The following is a 19552-nucleotide window of genomic DNA, read 5'->3' as shown; positions in this document are numbered from 1 at the left end:
AAATGACGCCACCCCCGCTGGCTAAGCGAGCAGGCCAACAGAAGAAAGAGTGAGCGAAAGTTGTAGTGAAAGAGTACAACAGGGATCACCACCACCCCCTGCCGGAGCCTCGTGAAGTTTTTTTTAAGTGTTTTCACTCAATAAACACTCACAAGGCCCGGTCTGAGAATCGAAACCGCGATCCTACGACCGCGAGTCCGCTGCCCTAACCACTGGGCCATTGCACCTCCACACACATACATATATATACATATACATACACACACAAACACACACACACACACACACACACACACACACACACATACACACACACACACACATATATATATATATACACACACACACATACCATTATTTCTTAGAGTCAAACCGACACATCCTTCAAGTTTTAGGTGCTTCTATGAGGAACTTTTAGGACCTGATTTTCATTTTTTACAGCATGCAATTTTTTCTCTCATATAATATTCTGATATTCAGAGAGAGAGGGAGAGAGAGAGGACAGAGAGAGAGAGAGAGAGAGAAAGAGCATGCTCGGGTACCTGTTGATTATTTCCAAGAAATAAAGGAGGAGAGCCCAAAACTTTCATTAATTCTGACTTGAGGGAAGAAGGGATTTTTTAATTCCAGGAACTAGGGAAAAGCAGAATGTCTTGAAAGTTCCATTCCTACCAATCTGTTTGGGACTTGAGGGGCCTGTTACAACGAAGGTGCACCACACACCCACTGGGTCGCAAACATCAGATTTAGACTGAACTATAATCACAACTTGCTAGAAATAGCAGCTAAATTTTCCTTGAATAACACACGTTATTTTAAAATAGAACACAGAGGATAATGTTTGAAAATAAAGGACGGGATGATCATGGTTGGATTGACTTTAAACACAAGTCTGTTTTGATCAGGGTCAACATGGGCTTAAACAAGAACAACAATCAACCCCCAACTTTACTACTACTACTACTATTATCAGTTAACACAATAGACACATATACTACAACCAGAACCGCATTAGCCACATAGGCTACTGTACAGAGATGTACAAGTTCTCATATTGACTAAGTCCACCTTGTCTGTCTCCACTGTGGTCGCCATCATCAAAATCTTGAGAGCTTCTACACGGTCGTTTGACCTGCAAGAAGCATCAACTAAACCTACCTATAAACGAAGGTTATATTAAATAATGAAGTCTTAAATTAGATAGGATGGCCATAGCTGGATTGTCTTTGATTAAAGATCTGCTGAGTAGGGGGCTAAAACACAATAGTAACAACATCAACAATAATTTTATTCGGCCTTCTCGTACGCTTATTGTTGTTTGTTTAGCCCTAGGTGAGTATTCATTGAGCAAAACCGGAAAATGTGACCTTCCCAGCTTTTTGTATTTCATGATGTACATCATCCAATGTGTTTGAAATTCCTTCTTTCTAAGAAGCTGGAATATCTTTCGAGGTGTACTTCGCTGCTATTTCTAGCATGTCATATAAAAGTCGTTCGGGTCCTGAAAAATTTAATGCAGGAGTTACCTCCCTTGAATCACAATCCCACTGTCTCCGTCACCAGGGTGCATCGCGCGCGCGCGTACGTCAACCAGAATAACAGAATATCGGTTGTTTAAATAGAACACGTTCAACTGCAATTATCTTGGCATCGTGTTGCTTAGCAACGCACATCATGGTGGCGCTTTTCTTGTCCAGACAACCTGTATATAAATAAGATAAATACTAGAAAAAAGTGGATATACAAAAAAACACACATTCACATACATACATACATTCACATACATACATACATACATATACATACATACATATACATACATACATACATATATACACACACACATACACACATACATACATACATACATACATACATACATACACACACACATACACACATACATACGTAGATACATACATTCATACACACTCACACACACTAATAATTATTAACGAAGATAGCTCAATTCCTGGATTACGAGCGAAGACCTCCCCCCGTTTTTTGACATGGCCTCCGCATCAGATCCAGAAGTGAAGCATGAAGTGGTTCCGATTCCTGTTGCTGAATCCAAAGAGAAGAAAGTCGATGCTGTGTCGAGTTCCGTTTTGAGTGCCAAGACGAAGGAGGACGGCGACGACGAGGAGGAATCGACGAAGGGTGGATTTAAATCCGAAGAATTTGGAAGTGTTGACACGACGAGTGGACTTGAGGGATTAATGGAAACATTGTCCAAGATCGTAGTTCAGGCACCACACAATACACCGAGGCAAGAAACACTTATTTATTATGGATAAACCGAGCAGCGGGAGTATTGATCAAAATAGAGTCTACTAATTAGTTACGAGTGTTTACATTCTGAGTTCAAATCCTGTTGCAGTCCGTTTATCAACTTTTACCCCCCTGGGGGCGATAAAGTAAGGTATTAGCTAAGTCCACCCACCCCCAACGCATAAGAAATTACTCTTTTTTTAATAGTTTTACCCGAGTTTTCCCTGCCGCCGTCCGCCAAGTGGCCCCTTTCGCCTTAGGGTCATTCGGGAATGTAGATTCGTGTTTGAAGGCGACATCTGTTTTGGTTATTTTAGGGTTTCATTTTGTCTGTTGTGTAGGGTACTGGCTGGTGATTGTGTTGTTGTTTAGTCACAGGTCAAGCCTGATCAAAACAACTTGTGACCAAAGACATTCCAGCCTTGACCATCTTGTGAAATATTTTAAGTAAATGTTTCCTATCATACTCTCTAATTGATCAAAGCCTTAAGTGAAATTTGTTAAATGGAAACTCCATCGAAGCCCGTCAAACAGACTATGGCCTTGTGTGCTTGATTTAATCTGACTCCTGGTTTACCACCACCACCACCACCACTACCACCACTACCACTATTATCACGAAACGATTTTATGGAATTTTCTTTGTTTGGAATTTCAGCTGAAAACAACAAAACAACTTTGCCTGCTTAATAGTTAATAATAGTAATAGTAATAATAATAGTAGTAATGATAATAATAATAATAAAATAATAATAATAATAATAATAACAATAATAACAATAATAATAATAATAATAATAATAATAATAATAACAATCGTCTGTGCTCGAGGCACAAGGCCTGAAATTTTTGTGGGCGTGGTTTAGTTGATTACATCGACCCTAATCTTTGACTGATACTTCATTGACCCCGAAAGGATGAAAAGCATAGTCAATATAGGCTGAATTTGAACTCAGAATGTAAAGCTGGAAGAGACACTTTGAGCGTTAATCTAACGACTCTGCCAGCTCACCCCCCCCCTGTCCAGTGGAGGAACAACGAGAAGAATACAATTCTGATATGAAAAACACCAGATTGAAAGTTCTTCGATGGAGGTCGAAGGTCTTCAGCCGTTTTGAAATTTGAAACTTTCTGCTTATAAATGTTTCTAGTAAATTCTGTGAAAACTAAAAAGATAATCCTTTTGATAATCCTTAAGACAGAAATGATAATTTCATATGAGTTAGTTTTGCTTATCAATGTATAAAGGCTGCAAGCTGGCAGAATTTTTCTTTTTTTATTCTCTTTTACTTGTTTCAGTCATTTGACTGCGGCCATGCTGGGGCACTGCCTTAAGTCAAACAAATTGACCCCAGGACTTATTCTTTGTAAGCCTAATACTTATTCTATTGGTATCTTTTGCTGAACTACCAAGTTATGGGGGCGTAAACAAACCAACATTGGTTGTCAAGCAATGATGGGGGGACAAATACAGACACACGCACACACACACACACACACATATATACATATATATATACGATGGGCTTCTTTCAGTTTCCAACTACCAAATCCACTTACAAGGCTTTGGTCAGCCCAAGGATATATCAGAAGACACTTGCCCAAGGTGCCACGTAGTGGGACTGAACCCGGAACCATGCGATTGGTAAGCAAGCTACTTACCACACAGCCATTCCTGCACCTTTGGTAATTGTTAGCAGTTGTTGGACAAAACAGTGGCATTTCTTCTGAGTTCAAACCCTGCCAACGTCAGCTTTGTGTTTCCTCTCTTTGGGGGGTCAGTTCTTGGGTCAGTGTAATTGACTTGTCACCGCCCACCCATCCACCTTCAAAATTGTCGGCCTTGAGCCCAACAACAGACCAGTGTCCCCCCTTCAGGTGGAATCTTGGGATTTTGGTCACTTGTAGCACATGGTCTTAACAGTAAATGGTCTTAGAAGTCCAAGGAATCAAGAAAAAGATAAAAGAAGAACAAAAATCAATGTTGAAGTCTGATTTGATTTCCTTTATGTTTTTCTTCTTGTTCTTGTATGATTAGGGTTCACCCCTGGCCCTGAGAAGGTCTCCCATCCCTGCTTTACATGGTCCTTTGACAACAATGAAAAGGAAAGCTTTTGAGCCAACATGGGAGCCTCTACATAATGCTTGGTCTGCTAGAGGTAGCAGCTAAATCACCTTCAAATCACACCTTACTGTCTTACATGAGGAAGGAAACATTAAATAATGTAGTTGTCCATAACCTCAAAAGAGATGGGATGGTCATGGATGGAAAGCCATTGGTTATAGGTCTACTGAACCATGGCTGGTCTGGGGCTGAACAGCAGCCAGAGAGTCTTTGTGAATGTTATTTAAGGTCAATTACTATGACCAGGTGTCAGATGTAACACTTAATCCCATGTGTGCTGCACACACATTGCGATCACACATGAGGCCACATGGTTACAAACCTCTCTACTTAACCCTTCAGCCATCTTGTCTACATGTTATTGTCTAATTGATAGCCACATGTTGTACAATCAATTTTATTTTCCCTTTTTGTAGAGAACTGGAAGATCTCTCGAGAATCGAATTTCCTCTCAGTTATCAACAGAATGAAGACAAAGAAAAGAAGGTCTTGGAATATGCAGACAATTTCCGGCGCCAATACATCTACTTATATCGTGATCGGAAACCATTGTTGCTCTTCCCAAAGAATGAGTGCAGGGTGAAAGTAAGTTCCAACAGATTTCATTGCCTTGCATTTTTGCCTTATTTATTGTAGTCTCCCAGAGGCTGAACAGAGTAGGACAGAGGGTAGGTCAGTGGACAGGATGCAGTGGGGGGATTTCATTATGTACCTTGTTGTTCTGAGTTCAGTCCCCACAGAGGTTTACTTTGTCATTTTTCTTTTTGTGGTGGTGGAGAGGAATTGGTAAAATGAATGGAATGGAGTTGGATATCTTGGAATGTATTGGGGTCCCTGTATTTGAAAGTCATTATTCTACCCTTTGCTGGGTGAAATGAAGGAAAATAAAGTATCGACTAGCAGTGGGTTTGATCTCACTATCTTTGTGTTGATGAACAACTACTGTGTCCACTTGACCACTCCATTTCTGGAGATGTTGGTACCTCAGTGTCTATACTGAAGACTGGGCCTTTGGGCAACTTGTGTCCTTTATTCTAATAAATGCCTTAAGAAGGGACGGGTCTCTGGGAGGGGAGGGGATGAGAAAATATCAAGGGAAAATAACTCAGTTCAGCACTTCTATGAATTACTCCACTTGCTAGAAATAGCAACCAAATCTCATTCAAATCATATATTCTCATTGTGTAAAGGGAAGGAGACATTAAATCGTGTAGTCCTAAATACGTTGTGCCTGAATAAAAGACAGGATCTCCACAAGTGAAATATCTTTGATGTCTCCTGGATCAAGGCTGACCTGGGGCTAAAGACCAACAACAACAACCACAATAACTAGGAAGATAATGTGGTCCCAGATATCCTGTATTTGAATAAAAGAGAGGATGGTCACAGCTGGAGCATCTTCCATGAGGTGTACTGGATTAGTGTTGAACTAGGGCTAAACAGCAACAAATTAGTCACAGACACTCCAACTTTCGACGGCTGACACATGCGCTGTGGCTTCTCCCTTTCCATGTTCTACTGCAACTACAATGGCCTCTGCTTCTTGGAATTTCCTGGTCTCAGACCGCGCCCTACTCTCCTCATAGTCACCCCTGCACTAACCGCTGCACACAATCGTTCCTCCCCACAGAGCCTGCCCTTTACAATTCCCTCCCTGTGCATGTTTCCTCCCTATAGCCATCATTTGCAACATTTCAATAAAAATGTTAACAGCATCAATCAGACCAATCTCAGAGGACCAAGGAAGGCCATAAAACCCCAAACTGCTCCTTCTCTTGAACTAACCCAATAAAAATGACCCCTCAAAAATAAATACATAACCCAGTGTCCACTTACAATGTTTTGTCTTTAACAGAAACTGGTGTGTACAACCATTCGACCGACTCTGTTTCCTTACCCTGAACTCTACCAGTGGCACACCATTTCGCTGTTTGTGAGTGATTATCTCCAGCCAGAGATGCTCTACCCTTCATATGAACTGGTAAGGTCCTTACTCTCAAAATCCTTGCTTCTCAATTTATTTCTCTAAACAACTGCAGCAATTAAAAACATTGTTTCCAGCATTATAGGTTCTAATTAGAGGCAGAAACGAATCCATTGTTGCCGCATATAATAGTCAGTGTTACAACTGGTAGTGAAATTTTTTAAAAAATGATCACAGGTCCTTCAGGAGTCAGTCTCCCAGATTCTGTGAGATGTGTATTCTGGATGGGAAGCTAGTCAACTGTAGGATTACTCACTTTTGCAGCTGAGTGAACTGGAGCAATGTGAAATGAAGTGTTTTGCTCGAGGACACATTGGTCAAGAAATTAAAATTGCAATCTTACAATCCTAAGGACAACACCCTGACCACTAAATCATACGACTCCATGTAGAACAGGGGAATTCTGACCAAATATGTAAACATAATAATTATGCTTATTTAGCAGTGGTGGAGAGTTGTGCTTTAATATGTGAAGTGCCTCATTCAGGCATAATTTGCAGGCTGAACATTGACCCTGGTAGGGAAACCCTGAGTCCAGTATGGACTATGATAGAGTATTGGGTGTATTTGTATTTTTGAGATGATGTATGTGGTTGGTGAGTGTTGTAGGTTTTTACTATGTTTATCGTATCTAAAAGAATGGAGAGGTGAGCGCCATATTGTTGCTTAGCATTTTTGGTTGATCCTATGTATATGGCTGTAGAGTTGTGTTATGGATTAAGGACAGTGTGTTTGTAAATTACATTATATACAGGCAACTATCTACGCTTATTTTTACAGCCAGCAACCCTTTTGTCTCCGACAACAGTTCTGAGACGCCAGAGAGGAACTTGTTTTGAATACTGCACCCTTCTGTGTTCGCTGCTTTTGGGGGCTGGTTTTGATGCCTATATTGTCAGTGGTTATGCGACGTTGCATATCTGTTCAGCAGATGAGGCTCTCAAGATCTGCCCTTACCTGGAGACGGAGCCAGAGGTAAGTATTGTTATTGTTGTAGTAAAATCCTGGGTCAGTCCTGATCCAGCAGACCAAAGATCAAACCGTTTCAAGCACGATTGTCCTGCTTCTATGACTGGGTTCTATAATGTATACCAGCTATATAAATATAACACTACCCTACCACACACCTCACTATTTCTACCCCATACGTATACCCTGGGGTAGCCCAGTTTGTTAACCAAATTGTGTCAATGAGTAAAATAGGAGGAATCCATTCCAAACTTTGCATAAAACAATGAAATGTTTTATCTATTTACCAAAAGCAAAAATTTACGTATATACATTTATTTACATATAGGTGCATGTGTGTGTGTGTGTGTATATATATATAGTCTTTTACTTGTTTCAGTCATTTGACTGTGGCCATGCTGGAGCACCGCCTTTAGTTGAGCAAATCGACCCCAGGACTTATTCTTTGTAAGCCTAGTACTTATTCTATCACTAAGTTACAGGGACTTATACACACCAGCATCAGTTGTCAAGCGATGTTGGGGGGACAAACACAGACATATATATATATATATATACACACATATATATATATATACGATGGGCTTCTTTCAGTTTCCATCTACCAAATCCACTCACAAGGGTTTGGTCGGCCCGAGGCTATAGTAGAAGACACTTGCCCATGGTGCCACACAGTGGGAATGAACCCAGAACCATGTGGTTCATAAGCAATATACTTACCACACAGCCACTTCTATGCATATATACATATATATGTATATATATATATATATATATATATATATATATATATATATATATATATATATATATATATATACACACACACACACACGTTCATTGTTTAATGTTGGACAAATGAGAAAGAAGTACTCAATACATGTTGAAGAGGATATGGTTTTATTATTATTAAAATTGAATGTGAGAGTTTGTGTCTCACCTCGAGTTCCACTGAGATTATGCTGGTGTGAAACTTGGGTTGCAAGAGAAACTCTCACATTCAGTTTTAATTTAAACAGGAAAACACTCTGTGTGTGTGTGTGTGTGTGTGTGTGTGTGTGTGTGTGTGGTTTTCCTTCTGTCAATCCATGGGGTTATGTTTTTTTAGCAAAAACTATAAGAAATATTTTCTATATAAACATGGAAATTTGCAATCCACATGAAATGCATAGATGGAAGTTAACAAACCGTTTGTTTCGGCTCACCTGGCCCCCACCTGGCCCTCACCTGTTTTGCGTGGTCTTGTCGTGATTTGCTGTTCAAATTTCAGTTTTTTTGGGAGAAGAGACTTTTCTTCAGTAAAACCGTTTTTTACACAATATATGGGTGTCCCACAGTATAACACATTCCTACGTCTCATGCATACACAAACACGTGTTTATACATACACACATACATACATACATACATACACACACACATACATACAAACATACATACACACACACATACATACATACACACATGTGCGCGCACCCCTCCCCTGCACACACACCACTGCATGTGCAGCACATTCATCTCAAAACTTTGTTGTAATTGAATTGTGTTTATTTTCTTTGTACGAATTCGCTGACAACTGAATTCGAGAAACTTTTTAAAACAAAGCTCCTCAATAAACCTGTGCCACTTAGTTCGATTTTCTTATCGTAGCCTTTCAATCCATCTTGGGTCGATTCTACAATAAATAAAGAAAATTGTTGTAAACGATTTACTATTGTTTATGTCCAGACCACATTTTGTACGAATCCGTGTCCGAAGAAGTCGACATTCCGTGTCTAAAATCCTCATCGTCATCACCGTTAAATGACAGGACCCAGTGGAGTCTGGTGACCGACGATGGAGGCTGTTGCTAAGGACGCTTTCAGTCTCGTTTCTTCTTTCTATCGAACGAGTTAATTTATTCTGTTGTGTCTGGGGAGAGTCATTTTCTTTTTGTGCCTTATAATGTTAATAAGAACATTTATAAATATATCATGATAGATTAATTTCTATAGAAATATTACGATAAAATAATTTTTTTAATTAAAATCTTTTGAATTTATTCAACTTGCCTTCAGAAGTATAAATGGCAAGGTCAAAATATTTATTTCCTCCAATCAGAGCCGAGTTCGTGATTCACTGCCGAACAGCTAACAATGTCAGCCACCATATAACACATGTTGGACCCAAGCAGAGTTTGAGGAAGGATTTTGCACAGAGAACATCATGAATCATTTCAGCAGGGGACCTTTGCAGTTATTAAGGAGTCGATCGTTTTTAGCCCCCAGTAAGAAACCACTGCACCATTCCGTCCGTGGCCCAACCGACTTTACAAGGAAAGCTCTTCAACCCGCGAACTTTGTGAAAGAACATTTATTTAAGTTTGGTTGGCTTAATAAGAATTTTGTATCAGCTTTTCATCACCGAACGAATGTATGGGCGGCGGCGGCTGCGAGGAGCAAACCCGTGTCTCCCCTCACGAGTAAAATGACTCCCCGAAAGAAACCCGTCGAAGTGGTTGATGTCGATAAACTGGATGTCGTGGCTTATGCGATATCGGAGGATATCAGACTGGAGGAACTGTCGAAGGCCTTCGTGAAACAGGCTTTGTATGAAGTGGTGGCTTTACCGATAGATGTGACCGATGGCCTTCACCTGAAAGCCATTTACAAGATCGACGACAAAGAACGCGAGATCTTCCTCTTCCGTGAAGGTGCCATTGTCTTTTGGAATATGTCTGTGACCGAAAGAAATGAAGTCCTGCATTTTATTGAGAAATACTCCGCTTCCCCTTACGCTTCGTCTTTGTATTTGACCGAGAATGAGTGTCTGAAATACGACTACAGTGCTGACCGTAGGACTTGTCTTGAGAAAGATGTGATCCATATCAACGTGGCTGACCAGTTCGATTCCCTCGTGAAATATGCTTTTTCGAATGCCCTCTCCCTGTCCGTGAAGTTAGCCATTTGGGAAGATTCTTTAGTTCGATTCGTCGATACTATTGAGCCAGTCATCGAAGATGTTCGCCTGGGTAAGCGCATTCGTGTGTCCCGGGACCAGATTCTGCGAATGACCGGGGAACTGTTCACATTAAGACATTTAATTAATTTGAGTTCGGACTTGTTGGACACCCCCGACTTTTATTGGGACCGCGAGAATCTGGAGCCCCTCTATCAGAAGATGTCTAACTATCTTAGCATCAACCGTCGAACCAAAGTCATTAACGAAAAACTCAAGCATTGCTGCGAGTTGACCGAACTGTTGTCCAGCCACCTCAACGACAAACACCACACCCGCCTCGAATGGATGATCATCATCCTCATTCTGGTCGAGGTGATGTTTGAATGCATTCATTACGCGGAGAAGTATTACAGCCACTGAATCATCGGCAATGACCAGCTGGGGATTAGAATATTTCATCAAACCATTTTTTATTTAATCCCTCTCACAGAGTTTTGCAAAATAGATTTCTAGTTTTATTTTGAGCAACCACACACACACACACGACAAAATATTCTGTGATTTTCCTTTCTTTTTTTAACCAATCATTCCCATTTCAAATATTTCCTCTTTTATTTTCTTCTCTTTTACTGGAACCTTAAGTCTTTCATTAATCGATCGTGTGTTTCTGTTCATCATTTATGGCCAGAGGCCCTCTGGCTTCTTATTCAATCAGGAAATACTCTGCTGTATCCTTTATTTGTAGCGTTAGTGTATGATTTAAGGGAGTTACAGCTGCTATCTTTAGCATGTCGAACGACTTTAGTATAACGCTTTGTTGGTTCGTCCTGAAATTGACTGATACTCCGCTCCCACCACTTTTTTTTTTGTTATAAAGAATACGAACACGTTGAAAACCAGTTCTAGCCCAAGTAACATTTAAATGCCCTTGTGGGACCACAAGTTCTGTGGAAACTTTCTGGTTTTGGTATATTTTATTAAATGTATCTGTAGACAACATATCAAAACATCAAAAATTTTTGTGTTAATATTCTATGTATATAATATACACTTTGTGTGTGTGTTTTTATATTTGGTATCTATTATTGTATGTATATAAATGTTTATTTGTATTCATATGAGTATATGTATATTTGTACGTGTGTGTATATATACATATATACACACACGTGTATGTATATATGTATTTGTATAATGGTTGCTTTCCATGCGTCACCAGCTCCCTCTTATGTGCTATTATTACAGACACCTTGACCCCTGCTGGGGTCATCCACTCTTCAATACATTTGTCCTGCTGGTTTACTTGCTCTCTGTCCTAAGGGCCATCTTCCTAGTTTTCTTTTCTGTGAACAAGAAATAAAGCCTTCAACCCCATTGACTAAATTCCATTAACCTATTTTAGACATATTCAAACAATAAAGTTGCTCCAGCTTGGGCCACAACTAATGGACAAGGATCTGTAAAAGAGTAATGTTGGAATGAAGTTTCTATTTGTAATTGATTTTTTTATTACCCACAAGGGGCGAACATAGAGGGGACAATACAACCATATGGCCTGCAACTTATTGAAAATAAATCGGAATTCTAAAACAATTCGGTTCTACTTAAGGGTGGTCCCGACGTGTGCACCTGCACACTAGTCAGGGGTGCATGCACCCGTGCAAGTCAGTAGCACCTGCAAAAAGAAAAAAAACCCACCCCCAGTTTTGATGCTGTATATTTATTTCTAAAGGAGAAAAAAAAAAAGTGTTGATTTTGCAATAAGGAAATGAGTCTGATAAAAGACGAGGAAAGATTTTTTTTTTTCTTTTGATGCTATACACACAAAACTGAAAAAGTCTCCATTAAAAAAAAAAAATCTTCATTTCTGGAAAATTCTGAGTTGAGACTCTAAGACTTTATTCTTCTGACTCCATAAACATCTCATCTGATATGGCCGGTCATTCAGATGCAACAGTGCCACAATGGCATCTATACATAGGAGACCCAGCAGGTCCCCATCTTGTTATGTAACCCTACAAAGGTGGAGGAGTTGGGCACCTTGTTGAAATAAGACAAATCTTTGATCATCAGCATCATTGTTTAACGTCCGTTTTCCATGCTAGCATGGGTTGGATGGTTCAACCGGGGTCTGGGAAGCCAGGAGGCTGCAGCAGGCTCCAGTCAAATCTGGCAGGGTTTCTACAGCTTGATGCCCTTCCTAACGCCAACCACTCCGTGAGTGTAGTGGGTGCTTTTTATGTGCCACTAGCACAGGTGCCAGTCAATGCAGCGCTGGCATTGGCCACATTCAGATGGTGCTTTTTACGTACCACTGGCACAGGTATCACAACTACAATTTCCATTTGATTTTTTTTGATGTTGTGCAAAAGAAAGTATAATAGAGGCACAGAATACCAGAGGAGGGGTGGGTTCTTGCAGGATGGCACAGAGAAAGTAAAAGGGTTTTTGGTGTTTGTGAATGGTCGTTCCTCCGGAACTTTGCTCCCCCTCATCAGAAAGTATATAAAACCAGGAACGACTATCCATTCCAATTGTTGGAGTGGATACAATGGAATGACTGACAATAATGTCGAACCACGGTGTTCCCATTTCAAAGTGAATCCTAAAAAGAAGATCTTGGTGGATCCAATAAGTATCGTGTCTACCAATTCAGCGGAATGTTACTTGGGGAAAATGCAAAACATCCGATTCAAAAGTATGATGGAAATAGACAGGAATAGGATTGGATTGTGTTTGGAGGGGAAAATATGGGGAAACTGGAGATGAATGTTTTTGGAACATTCTAAAACATCTTTCAGAATGGTTCACTTTGGAATAACATTTCAGTTTCATTATTTTCAATTTTCTTTATGATTAATTTTGAGTAAGATTTTATTTCAGTTTCAAAATTTGAATACTTGGAATGGTAGAGCATGGCACTTTAAAATGTGGTTTAGTTCCTGTCCCAGACAGAAGCACCATCACATTGTTACCAATAATTAATTAACATGTGCTGCCAGAAACTAACAGATTGCTTGCAGGCATATACTGCTCTGCTAAATATGGTGGAGGGGTTGTGGAATCATGTGAAGAGGAAATATTGTAACATGCATGGCACCTCAGGTGTTTTCTATTTCTACATATCTATTAGATATGTTGGCAACAATACAACATGTCTTTATGAATTTCATAGAATGTATTGGACGGTATTATAGTGTTTAATTTACTATTTCAAACATGGTTTTCATGCATTTGATAAAATGCATTGTATAGACCCCATGCACACACACACACACACAGATGTGCACCCATTAGCTTCCACTTTGACACGTCAAACAGAACAAGCATGCACACACGTACACAGGAATGTTTACACTAAAGACAACACATGCTTTCAAATCTTGTTTTCTGATTGGATAAAAATTTTTCACAGAAATTAATGAAGATAAGTCTGAGACTTATAATGAAAAATTGCCAAAGTTTGTAATTGAGAAAAAAAAAGTTAGGATTTTAAAAAATTTTTAGTGGCCTGCAGCTGATTGAAAATAGATTTGAGTTGTAAAAAATTCTTTTGAAAGAGAAAGGACAGTCTCATCATCATCGTTTAGCGTCTGCTTTCCATGCTAGCATGGGTTGGACGGTTCAACTGGGGTCTGGGAAGCCAGAAGGCTGCACCAGGCCCAGTCTGATCTGGCAATGTTTCTATGGCTGGATGCCCTTCCTAACGCCAACCACTCCGTGAGTGTAGTGGGTGCTTTTTACGTGCCACTGGCTGCTTTATTGTTAAGAGAGCAGCACATACTACCGTAGTGACACGGGTACAAATATACAAAGCTTAATATAACCGACTGTCTGATAAAGGTACACCAGGCACACGCATCACAATCGTGTGTGCAACGTGGAGATCTCCATCAAGATAAATGATGCATAACCTTGCAGGTTGAGCTCAGAATTTTCTCCAGGCTGAGTTGTCCATCCTGCTTAAAATATCCCTGAATAAGGGTTGTTTAAGAATGATAAAGAAAACACTGATAGTAAATTATTCAACCCTCCAAGAATTCCTCTCAACACATGGCTATGATGCTCCTCCACTAATTCTGTTTGTGGTCAGAGATGTACATATCGTCAGCCGCCAAGGGACATACTCAACTGGTTATGGTCAAACAACTGACAAGCAAATCTGTGGTATTGAGCAGAATATTTGCTGTAGCCCATCTTTTATACCAATGTACATGATAACACTTCCAATCAGTTAAGATCAGAAGCCATGAGAGCCGCTGCCTGGGACTGCATCAGGGCATTTATTATTATTATTATTATTGATGGTGGTGAGCTGGCAGAATTGTTAGCATGTCAGACAAAATGCTTAGCAATATTTTGTCTGTCCTTACCTTCTGAGTTCAAATTCCACAGAGGTCGGCTTTGCCTTTCGTCCTTTTGGGTTCGATATAGTAAATACCAGTTTTGCACTGGGTTTCAATGTAATCGATTCATCTCCTCCCCCCAAACTGCCCACGGGCATATGGCATAGTGGTTAAGAGCACGGATTACTAACCCCAAGATTCCGAGTTTGATTCTACCGAAAACCTTTGAGTTCCTTATGATCTTCCCAGTTACCCATCGCACCAATGGAAGAGAATGTAAAAGGTCGTTCGATTTGTTAGACATAACAGTCAAATCTCCCTCTAATGAATTCCACTGCACCAATTGTAGTCTTGTGATACAGCCATGCCCTCCACCAAGATCTTCCTTCTCCAGTGTTTCAAGGCATCACTTCATCTTCGTCCACTCAATTCCCTTAGTATACGTGGGCAGAGCTTCTGAACCCTGATAACCTGGCCAAAATATTGCCCTCCCCCCCCATTTCCCACATCCCACGACTGAATCGTTCGTCCTTCATTGTTCTACGCCATCTCGAGCGCCCTCTTTTGCTTTAAAGCTTCCTTCACACCAACACGAATGGCTTGAGAATAAGATCGTATTGGATAAAAATGTGGTTGGACTGTCATTGGTGGAGTGCTTCCTTACAAATCTGTCTCCATCGGTGTTGACCTGGGGCTAAACTGATTCAATCGTTTGGACGGAATTGGAATTTCAGTAAAGGGAAACAACTCTTCGAATAAAGTTATTTCCCTTGTATCATTCAGGAATGCCAAAGCTTTTACGTCGTCGTCTGGGCAGTCGTGGGTGGATCGCTCGAGAAAGCTGGGTGTTGGAAACGTCTATTATTCCCTAAAGGCGGCAAGTTGGGAGAATCGTTAACACACCGGACCAAGTAACTAGCGCTATTTCGTCCGTCTTTATGTTCTGAGTTCAAATTCTGTTACGATCCACTTTATCTTTCGTCTTTTCGCGGTCGATAAAACAAGTACCAGTTGAAACATGAGGATCGATGTCATTGATTAGTCCCCGTCCCCCATATTTCCAGGAATTGTGCCTATACTAGAAACCATTGTTATTACTTAGCTTCAGGTCAGCCCTTATCGAACTCCATCCGTGACCATCGTCTTTATTTTTATTTTTACAGCATGTTAAATGTGTCTATTCATTTTTTTAACACAGTAAGGTATATTTTAATGGACTTTAGCTGCTATTTCCAGCTGATCTGTCGACCGTGTTGGTTCATGTGGTTGTCACGCAGACAGCGCTATCAGTAAAGACGGGTTGGATGGTTTACTTAGTCATAAAGCGACAGAGGGAACAGCCTTCATCTGTGGCTGATTATTAAGGCTGCAAAGTGTCCTCTCTTCAATTGCCCCGTTTCAAGCCTTTTTTTTTCAGCTGATTTCTGGTGCTTAAAATAAAAGTCAAAAGCCAAGAAGTGTATCACGAAAAAGAAAAAAAAAACAAATAAAAAAAGAAAGGAAACCAAGAGGAAATATGGCGTCCATTGTATCTCTTTTTGCCACGAATCTTTCAGCTGCGACTATTTTATGCGCTCCATCCCCTGTTCTTTGCATTGTATTAAAATATTTAATCTCTCGTGAAGGCGTGGCTGTGCAATGAGAAGTTTGCTTCCCAATCACATGGGTGTGAGTTCAATCCCATTGCGTGACACCTCGAGCAAGTGGCTTTTATTATGGCCCTGGACTCGGCTAAAGCCCCGTGGTTGGATTTGGTAGACAGAAACTGAAAGGAGTGAGGGGTGGGATTGTTCATCCCTGGCGGCGCTTTTGGGTCTGTTGTGGAAGTAGGGAGTTGGGTGACACGGTAAAATCAAGAGCGACCTCGAATGGCACACACACACACACGGCCATGCTGGGGCACCGCCTTGAAGGGTTTTAGTTGAAGAATCGACCCGAAGACTTATTTTGTTTTAAAGCCTAGTACTTTAATGTGCTTTAAGATGAACGCGATCTTTTCCCAAGCCAAAATACCGAATGCCGTTTCTTTCAGTGTCTGTGACATTCGTGGAGAATGGAGTTATGCACCGAAAGAGACACCGGCACCGAGAAATTCCTTTGTTCTTTCACTTGGTTTCAGTCATTGAACTGTGGCCATGCTGGGGCACCGACTTGAAGAACTTTTAGCCGAACTAATCGACCCAAGTTTTTATTTTGTTATACCTGGTACTTACTCTATCGGTCGATTTTGCCGAATCGCTAAATTACATGGACATAAATACACCAACACCGGTGGTGAAGGAAAGCAAACTCAAACACATGCGCACGCACACAGACAAATAGACAGACAGGCACTCACACACACACACACACACACACACACGACGGGCTTCTTTCAGTTGTTGAGTCAAGAAGGCTCTCCAGAAGTGACAATGCCGTCGATTCCATTTGTGTTTATGTTGGGATTCTGTTTTTCTCACCGGCCCCTCACGTATAATCTACCATCAAATGGGAACCCATTCGACTGGGATTCATCTGTGTAACCCACAAAACTCATTCGACATGGCAAATTCCTTGCACACTTTTTTGAAAACGAATCGCTTTTTGCGAGCGTCTCCCGCATATAAAAACGGAATCCGTTAAGCTGTCTGTAAGCAGTTGCCTCCGAGAGAACGAATCTGTTGTGTACGTCTAATTTCAACCTGATTAAAACGACAGATATTAAATGGTTGACCTCTATGCATGTGCTGTGTTAAGCGTCTCCATAAGGGTTATCCTAGAACGAATATCACAGTAAATGGCCTATCTACAATGTATATATATAAATATATATATATATATATATATATATATATATATATATATATATATATATATATATATATATATATATACACATATATGCATATTTACATATAGGCATATGTATACATACACTTAATGCACATGTCTGGTGTGATATATATGTGTGTGAGTGTGATATATATGTGTGTGTGTGTGGTTTGGTAGATATAATGTTATGTGTATATATATCTGCTGTGACAGATATAGATGTGTATCTGGTATCGTAAATACAATAACGGACGTTTGATGTCCCTGCTGTACAAACATTCATGTTTAATACATCTTATCTAATATCATACATATTTGCTGTATCTGATTCGATGTCTTGTATCCGTGATGTAGTGTATTTATCTAACCTACCTCTTGATGCTGTGTCTATTTGGCCTGTGATATCGTGTATGCCAGTCATGTCCAATACGATACCAATTGTTTTCTTTATGCCATCATGCACGTCTGGTAATTGATTCTATTAATTCCGACCAGGTTGAGCATCCAGTGCCAGAAAACGCGATAAAGAAGTATGCTGTACGACCGCCGAAGGATTTGACCAGCAAATTTGAAGCCAAACAATTGTCTCGAGCCGTGAAAGAGAAGAAGGAAAACGAGGAAAGAATTGTTGCCGAAGAAAACGCTCGGATTGCTGTAAGTTTCACTCTCATTCATCCCAAAGTATATTCTACAAGAGTTGATTGATAAATATAATGAAAATGAGCTGATATGCTATGAGTGACGAGGGAAAATGACGTTTCGGACAATTGTCTTTCTTCAGAAAATGCAAAATAAAGTTTCTGTCACGCAAATTGATGTGACATTTATCTTATACTGTTATGTCGTACCTGTGACACACTGCATATTGTTGTAACGTCATAGTTTGTTTCGACGACACCATACAGTGTACACGTTATACGAGACACACATACAGACATTTGTTTATATACGTGTATGTATGTATGTATGTATCTATCTATCTATCTATATATCTAGCTATTTATCTAGCTATTTATCTAGCATATAATGTTGTGACGTCGTATAGTGATAATGTATAACTGATATAATACGTTGCTTAGCGATATACGATGCTCTAGAGCATGTCATATGTTCTGACTTGTCGTATGTTGCTGCGATATATCTTGTTTACTTGTTTGTGTTTCTCACTTTTCCCAAACCATCACTACTACTACTACTACTACTACTACTACTACTACTACTACTACTATAGTTGTTGTTGTTGTTTTTGACAGAAACTTGAAGAGCCAGCCGTTGACTTGATGCGAGGGATGCGCGTTCACAGCTGGGTGTTGGTGTTGGCAGGGATACGAGAAGTGGGCGAGAGTTTCTTCATTGAACCCTTCACAGGAGAGGCGGAACCCCTAAAGACAGACAGCTACCTTGGCATAGAATCGGTGTGGAATCACCAGAATTACTGGGTTAATATGCAAGACTGCTCAAATGGAATTTCGGTTAGTATTATATATATACAGGAAGGGGGGGGGCGAAAGTAGGTCTATAGTTATGAAAAAACAAAACACGTACAATACACATTTATTTTTAGCAAAAAAGAAGTTACGATAAATGCATTATTATTTCTCTCTCTATAAAGCTGAAGTTGTCTGTGTGTGGCAGGTTTGGTAGCCTTCAACTAACACTATCTCCTCCGAGACCCTGCAGCGCAAGTTGACAAAAATTGAGAGTATGATAGAAGAAGGCTTGCTCTTGCTTCCGTAGAAGAAAAAATTCAAATCGAACCATGTTAACACCAAAATTTATTTACATCAAAAAGGTGCTTTTTTTTTCTATGAAAATCCTTATTTTTTTACTGCTGTGTCGCCATTTTTCGGTGTATTTCAACCAGAAAAATGTTCACTTAAACAGAATAACAAGCTACATAATGCAAAATTTTTACTTTTCAACAATTTCAATTCTAAAAGGTCGAAACAAACCCGAGCAACGCCGGGCAATACTGCAAGTAGTTATGATAAATGTATCATTATAATTAATGACACTGAAAATATAAAAAATTAGACTAATTGAATGTGTTAATAATTTTAATGAATGCAGTATAATAACATTGATGTGATTACTTAGCGTACATTT

At 39.9% G+C, this 19552-nt stretch overlaps 2 protein-coding genes across 4 annotated transcripts in view; both read left to right on the top strand.

The window, feature by feature from the left end:
- Window positions 1-1658: 1658 nt before the first annotated feature.
- The window catches only part of LOC115217584 (dynein regulatory complex subunit 7-like), a 45191-nt gene continuing 27297 nt past the window's right edge, over window positions 1659-19552 (top strand). Inside the window, exons 1-7 of one of the 3 annotated variants that reach the window (XM_036507279.1) lie at window positions 1659-1762; window positions 1937-2269; window positions 4813-4981; window positions 6252-6377; window positions 7161-7355; window positions 17942-18100; window positions 18700-18918. In XM_036507279.1, the coding sequence (XP_036363172.1) occupies window positions 2010-2269; window positions 4813-4981; window positions 6252-6377; window positions 7161-7355; window positions 17942-18100; window positions 18700-18918 (1128 nt within the window). In that variant the 5' untranslated portion in view covers window positions 1659-1762; window positions 1937-2009. Of the gene's footprint in view, window positions 1763-1881; window positions 2270-4812; window positions 4982-6251; window positions 6378-7160; window positions 7356-17941; window positions 18101-18699; window positions 18919-19552 lie in introns of those variants that run through there. The other 2 variants (XM_036507281.1, XM_029787336.2) reach the window with 2 other exon arrangements.
- LOC115217249 (required for meiotic nuclear division protein 1 homolog) lies at window positions 9450-11345 on the top strand. The gene has a single exon (XM_029786890.2). It carries the CDS (start codon window positions 9555-9557, stop codon window positions 10707-10709), a length of 1155 nt encoding a protein of 384 aa, XP_029642750.2. The 5' UTR covers window positions 9450-9554; the 3' UTR covers window positions 10710-11345.

The sequence above is a fragment of the Octopus sinensis genome, linkage group LG11 (genome assembly GCF_006345805.1).
Source record: "Octopus sinensis linkage group LG11, ASM634580v1, whole genome shotgun sequence".
Lineage (NCBI taxonomy): Eukaryota > Metazoa > Mollusca > Cephalopoda > Octopoda > Octopodidae > Octopus > Octopus sinensis.
Note: the sequence above shows the minus strand (reverse complement) of the source record. Positions and strands in the feature narration are given on the sequence as shown.